Source organism: Myotis brandtii, unplaced genomic scaffold (assembly GCF_000412655.1).
Source record: "Myotis brandtii unplaced genomic scaffold, ASM41265v1 scaffold995, whole genome shotgun sequence".
Lineage (NCBI taxonomy): Eukaryota > Metazoa > Chordata > Mammalia > Chiroptera > Vespertilionidae > Myotis > Myotis brandtii.
The window spans coordinates 1,320,607-1,327,755 of record NW_005372150.1 but is presented as its reverse complement, the minus strand read 5'-3'; the positions used below and the strand labels follow the sequence as shown (position 1 = coordinate 1,327,755).

Below are 7,149 nucleotides of genomic sequence, written 5' to 3'. Positions count from 1 at the left end.
CCGCCTTCCCGGAGAGGCTCAGGCGCCGAGTGCGCGGACGGGCACACGAACAGACGGCCCTGGGGACGCCTCGGCCCGCACCTCCCGGGCGGGCTATGTTGATTGTCCTACCGGGGTCGGCCCGCGGGATCAGCACACCTCGGCCCGCGGCCCCGGTGACCAGGGGGGACTATGAACCGGAAAGCGCGGCGCTGCCTGGGCCACCTCTTTCTCAGCCTGGGCATGGTCTACCTCCGGATCGGGTAAGGGCCTCTCGCAGCCCCTGCACGCGTGTCCCGGAAAAGTTGGCGTGGCCTGGGGAAAGGCTGTGCTGCCTAAGAGCCGCCAACTTCCGTGGCCCCATCAGAGAGGCCGGGTGGGCAGGGTGCGGGAGAGGTGGGTGCACAAAGGCCCCCCGCAGGCAGGCGCCCCAGTTCTTGTACGTCAGTTCGAGAGGTACGAGCTGGTAGACCCGCCATCCTGAGGATGTCTGAGTCTGGAAGCCCTCAGAACTAGAGATAGCCAGTAGGGACGCTCCAGCTTGGGGGGCTAGGGTTAGCCAATCGCAGAGGCCCTTCAGTCCCGGGCATGGGAACAGCAGGTCCAGCAGGAACACTGTGTCGGTATCTGGGACCACAACTGCTCCCAGGGAACTCATCCCCCAGAGCCTCAGAGGCACGGACACAAACGCTCCTAGAGACAGGGCAGTGCCCGCGGGGCCGGCGGGGCCGTCCGAACAACAGGGAACAGGTACCCAGAGGGAGGGATGTTCTTGGACAAAAAACACCAACCCTGCTCAGAACCCTGACACTACACGATTGCTAAGGACCCTAGGACGTCCAGAGCCTTTCCTAGGCCAATGGAACAGCGTCTACTAGCCGAAACAGACACACACAGAGACAGGACGAGAGCTGGCCCCGAGACACCAAAGGAGGCAAGTTCACAGAGCCAGCGCCCGAGAAAGGCGGGATACCCTAACCTAAAACTGGGTGCCAGAATCGGTCTGCGCACGGGCGGAGCAGCCCCCTCCCCCAGTCACCACTGCATTTCTATGGAGGTGGGCTGGGGCGGTGCTCAGTTTGGAAGTTTGGGGTGGGGGCTCCAAACGGGTCTTGGAGCTGCATTTGCACGGCCAGTCACCCTTTGTACTTAAGAGATAATGCGTGTGAAGCACGGAATGGTGAAGGGGGGGGGGGCTTTAAGGATTGATAGAGGTTGTGGCGCTGATGGGCCACCTTGGCAGGTTGCACACAACCTGCTCCCCCACCCCCAGCTGGGAACCTCCCTACTGCTCTGCTTGGGGAGGGGCGGGCTGGCTGCCCGGGCTGCTGCGAGGGGTGGTGTGTGGCAGATCCTTTGTGTTTTGTCACTACCACTCCTCCCCTTTGCCCACCTCGCTTCTCTGGAGCAGGGATTTCTCAGGTTGACCCGCAGTGGAAGCAAGCAAGTGCGCACAGAGCTAACGAGCCGGCCCGCCAGCCCCAACTGCTGGCAGAGCAGGCGACTGCGGGCGTGGCCCTCGCTGCGGGGCCCGCGCACTGCCGGCCTCCTGTGTGTTTTAAGTGTTATTGATTCGCCCGCGGCTGAGTGGCTTCTCTCCCCCGCCTCCCCCCCCCCCCCCCCCTCCTGCTTTAATCTTCACTTTGGCTCGCGCACCCGCAGCCACGCGCGCATCTAGCATCCAGGAAGCCGGTCTGGCTGATTGGCGCTAGCCGCTTGTGGCTTTATCTTCTTTTTAATTAGAAACGGGGTGGAGGGACCCGGAGGGGAGAGAGAAAGGAAAAACAACAGAAAATAACCTCCCCTGGCTGCACCGCCTGCCCGACCTCCCGCCGGCGCCAGCACCTCATTGACCCCGTGGGGGCCCAGCTGCCCCGGGGGAGGGATCCAGGAAGGGCGCTAGCCGAACTGCGGCCCAGCAGCTGCCCTTTGGGGCCCAAAGAAGTCCAGGTCGGGAGGAATTGCAGGGTAATTTGGGACCAGGCCCTGCTGCTCCGTGAGCCTTGGGTTATCTATCTGTAAAATGAGCATGCGGGGTGAAGTCCCTAAGAGGCCGTCTAGTTCCCCAGATATGACTGGTTCCTTCTGATGGCAGGACATCTGTGGTATTCTCATTTTATCTGGATAGTTCCAATGATTGAAGCACCAGCCCCTGTGACAATCAGATCTAATAATAATAATAATAATAACAACTTTAACAACAACATCTTCTAAGCACTCTCCATGTTTTAACACGTTTAATTTTTACAGCAATCCTGTGAGGTGGGGGCTAATTATTATTATCCTCATTTTAGCCATGGAAGTACAGAGAGGAAGTGTAACTTGCCCAAGGTCACACAGTTAGTAAGCGAAGGAAACTTACATGGCACCCTAGCTCTGACCACTTAGCCAGGAGCCTATTGTTCCTATGAATTTTTGACCCTAATATATCATTACACTTCTCTGCTGGTGTAGGAATTTCCTTGTGGTCAGGTAAGAGTTCAAAGATTCCTCCTGACTTATGGATAGAACCTCCACTTAATCTTTCTATGCCACTTCTTTCTCAAACAATTCAAACATCCTAGCTCTGTGTAGACTCTGTTTTAATGGCTGAGATGAATGGCTGTAGCTTCTGTTTCAAATCCATTACCTGCTAGCCTCCATGTCTCAATCTCTGCGAACCCCAGTTTTCAGACATGTGAAATAGATATGGTGAGTCTTGCCCAACAGGGCTGTTTAGAAAGGTCGCATGGGCTAATGTTAGTGACAGCATTCACCATACAGACTTGACACATACTAGGGATGCTGCAAAAGTTCACCGAGGCAGTCAATTCCATATTTGGGAAGCAGGTGCTCACCTTAAGTGACATTTTTAAAGTTCTACAATCAATTTATGCAGTAACCATTTAGTGAACCGGCAGACAGCCTTCCTGCCCTCAAAGAGCTCACAGTCTAATGAGAAAGGCAATGAACAAATGAGCAGACAAATGAAAAACAAACACACATTAAGACATTTCAGAGGACTGGACCATGAGTAGCAAGAGTATTAAGAAACACAAAACGGAGATTGTGATGGAAAGTTAGGAGGGGAGGGGTGGGAAAGCAGGTGACTCAAGGTCACATAAATGATAACAAGAAGCCAAGCATGTGAAGCTCAGGGGGTGAGACAGCTTCTAGGGAGAGGTACCAACAAGGACAAAGGGCCTGAGACAGGAAGAAGCTGGTGTGAGGCAGGAGCAGAGGGAAAAAGGACAGGAGTGGTCAGTTAGGCACCTGGAAAGGAGTGGGATCAGCTCATCTCTGGTGCTATTGACACAGAGTAACTGCGCTTTAAGAAATCCCAATTCCAGAACAACTTCCCATGCCTGAGCTCCAGGATGGAAAGCATGGGGCACTTAGTCCAGTTGCTGGCCATGGCCCTCAATAAGTGGAAGCTCTTATTATTATAACTACAGTGAGACATCTGGGGTGAGATCTCTTTCAAAGTAGACTTGAGGATTATACAAAAGGAAACTCCATATGAATGGGCCATCTTTATGCAAATGAAGGACTACCTGCATCATTAGGGTTACCATCTGAGCCTGTTTGGGGTTATCTTGATATTAAAAATGGCCCCATCCTCAGGCCAGGTATCCACAAGTCACACTGATGCCTGTCTTTCTACCTTCTCCATCTGTCCCGTTAGCTCCACCCCATCCATCAGTCCATCAATCCATAGCAAGTTTGGTCAGCTCCATCTGCAGCCATCCCCAAAGGCCAAGCCACCACCACCTCTTGCCTGCTCACTCTCCCTGCTTCTGCCCTGGCATCTTATAGTCCTCTCCCATGGGGCTGGAGAGATGGGACACTGTCAGTATCATGCTTACAGCCTTTCAGTGCTTTCTGATACCTGAGAACATTCTAGCCCTGAGTCATATTTTGTCCCCAGATTGTCCTCCTTCCTAAGCTCTGGTTTGTATCACCTTCTATGGGTTCTTTCTGTTTCTTGGAGACCCCAAGCTTGTCCCCTTCCATAACTTCGTTTTCTGTTCCCTCTGCCCATAAATACTCTTCCCCATACCTTTCCACTGCTGATCATTCAGGTCCCTGCTTCACTGCCACTTCCTCAGAAGACCCTTCTTGACCACCCCAGCTAAAGTGGCTCTGTCCCTTCCCTCCCAAACCCACCCTTGCTGCCATCACAGCATCTTTACTTAGGCTCCGTAGTGTGCACCACTGTCTGGAATGGCTTGTTGTATTTGTTTATGGTGCGTACATTGTCTCCCTCTGTAGCTCTTCGAGTGCAGGGCCTTGGCACCTGAGAGATGTCTGATATGTGTCTATTCAGTGAATGACTCTCCAGAATAGGCATAAGCTTCCTCTAGGCCAGTCATGTCTAGAGGAGGCTACATATACACCATTGGCATGCAGGGAGCAAACCTAGAACTTGTATTCACAATTTCTGCTTAAATATTTTTTGGTAATAAAACATACACATACATACTAGAGAGTATATAAAACATGTACAAACAGTTGTTTTTTTAAATGAACATCTGTGTACTCACCAACCTTTCAGAGGCAATTGCTGCATGAAATTGTAGTATCCCTTGCTTGCCTTTATCGTTTTCCCACATAAAGATGATTCCTAAACAATATTGGGATTCATTTTGCATGATTTTAAATTTCATCTCAATTGAAACCTACCATAATTAGAAAGGCAACTTGCTTAGTTCCAACATTTATGTTTGACATACATCATCTTATTTTTTGCTATTGAAAAAGGAAATCAAGCCTCACTAATATTGTATATACACCCCACAGAGAAACCAATGTGAAACCACAGGTGAATAAACCTGGGTTGGGGTGCTGTATCAAAAAAGTTGGGAGACTCCTGCTGGGAGCTGTGGGGTGAGGTGGCCAGGGATGGATACCAGGGAGGACCTGTAGTCCATGCCCCACCCTGCGAGCCTAATGCTCCGTCTCTCTGTGTCCCCTGCTCCAGTGGCTTCTCCTCGGTGGTAGCTCTGGGCGCGAGCATCATCTGTAACAAGATCCCAGGCCTGGCTCCCAGACAGCGGGCGATCTGCCAGAGCCGGCCCGACGCCATCATCGTCATAGGAGAAGGCTCACAAATGGGCCTGGACGAGTGTCAGTTTCAGTTCCGCAATGGCCGCTGGAACTGCTCCGCGCTGGGGGAGCGCACCGTCTTCGGGAAGGAGCTCAAAGTGGGTACGTGCTCACCGGACACTGCAAACAGGCAAAAAGGGTCTTACAGGCTACTGACAGAATACTCTTGGGAGCCCTCTGGGACTCCTCACCTGCCCATGCTGGGATGACCCCACTGTGGGATCCTCAAGGGGCTGCGACTTGAATTCAGGTCTCCTAACAAGAGTCGGCTCTCTGGTTTGAATCCAGACCACCCTGGCCCTGTATGGCAGAGTTGAATACTAACTGGTTGATACAGCACTTATGTTGTTTTTTGAATTGAAGCCCAAATTTAAAATTAGCCATTTTACCTAAAAATAAAATTTCTGAATTCTTTTGAAAAATAGGCTTACACATGTATCCACATAGTTATTATGGGCTAGATCTGAGAACACAGCTTCCTTTAGGTGGAGCCTAGGCAACCCATTTACTGCCATAGTCCCCACCACTCCCTATTATCCATCTTAAATTCACCCTTATATGATACTAGAGGCCCAGTGCATGAAATTCATGCACTGGTGGGGGAGGGGTCCCTCAGCCTAGCCTGCACCCTCTCAGAGTCTGGGAGCCCTCGGGGGTTGTCTGACTGCTGGCTTAAACATGCTCCCCCTGGCTGATCGGTGCTCCCCTGTGGGAGCACACTGACCACCAGGGGGCAGCTCCTGCGTTGAGTGTCTGCCCCTGGTGGTCAGTGCATGTCATAGCAACCAGTCGTTCTGCCATTTGGTTGATTTGCATATTAGCCTTTTATTATGTAGGATGCCTGGCCACTGTGGGCATTTCAGTTTGCAACCCCTGTGTGTTGCTTAGACACACCACACACACATACACACACACACACACACACACACACACACACACACAGAGGCACAAAGTGTCAGGCCATGCATTTGGTTTTCAAACCAATGTGAGAAAAGCCTGGTAGGAAGGGGTTGGTCATGGGAGCCCTGGTTAGTGAGGGGAAGGCCATGTTGTGTGTCTTGCTTATGTGCATTGGACTGGAGGGCCAGCGACTCTGCAGGCTTGCTTTGAGCTGTGGACCTGCCTGAAGGTCAGGTCAGCCTCGTCTCTTTGGGCTGGAGTGGTTCACCTGGCCTACTCCACTGCTCAGAGGGCACCCCTGAGTTATTTCCCACAGCCTCAACATCAACAAGTGCAATGGTTACTGAGAAAATTCACCCAAAACCCAGCCACTGCTCTGAGTCCTCTCTTCCTTCCTCTTGGATCATACAGCTGGCGTATTTGGGCTCTCAGGTCCCCTGTCCCACTCCCATCAACCTGCTGCCCCCATCCTCCTGCAGATCCTCCTGCAGGCAAGGGCATCTACACTAATAAAAGAGAAACATGGTAATTGGCGTACGACCGCTACCCTTCCCATTGGCTAATCAGGGAGATATGCAAATTAACTGTCAGCCAAGATGGCGGCCGGCAGCCAGGCAGCTGATGCGAACAGGGAGGCTTGCTTCCTGCAGTGAAGGAGGACTCCAACGTTCCCCGCCTGCCTTGCCGGCCTCTGAGCTTCAGTTGGAAACATTGTAACATTTATAGAAGATAAACAAAACCCCAGAAACCTCCTGTCAGTCAGCCGGGATCTCAGAGCTGGAGTCGCAACATTGTTTCGAATACAGAAAACAAAGCCCAGAAACCTGCTTTCAGCAGCCGAGCCTCAGAGAGAAAGCCGGCTCTCAGCTCCAGTGACAGCCATAGAAGGTAAATAAATGCCAGAATAAAAAAAAAAAGAAAAAAAGGAGAGGTTTGGAGCTTCAGTCGCCCGCCAGCCTGAAAACGGCCCTCAGCCCCTCACCCAGACTGGCCAGGCACCCCAGTGGGGACCCCCACCCTGAAGCAACAAGATGGCGGCTAATTTGCATACTGAAGGCAGGCGGCAGCAGGCAAGGCTGTCTGCGGTCTGGGACCCGGATCTGTGACCCTGCCGGGCGGGGGGCAGCGCGGGAGGCTGTCCGCAGTCCAGGACCCGGATCTGTGACCCTGCCGGGCGGGGGGCAG

General features: G+C 52.6%; 1 protein-coding gene across 1 annotated transcript in view; it reads left to right on the top strand.

Annotated features, from left to right (window-relative positions):
* Positions 1-6: 6 nt before the first annotated feature.
* Positions 7-7,149, top strand: part of WNT7A (wingless-type MMTV integration site family, member 7A) — a 99,449-nt gene continuing 92,306 nt past the window's right edge. The window contains exons 1-2 of the mRNA XM_005886623.2: positions 7-242; positions 4,940-5,166. Of these exons, the coding sequence (XP_005886685.1) occupies positions 172-242; positions 4,940-5,166 (298 nt within the window). The 5' untranslated portion in view covers positions 7-171. The remainder of the gene's footprint in view (positions 243-4,939; positions 5,167-7,149) is intronic.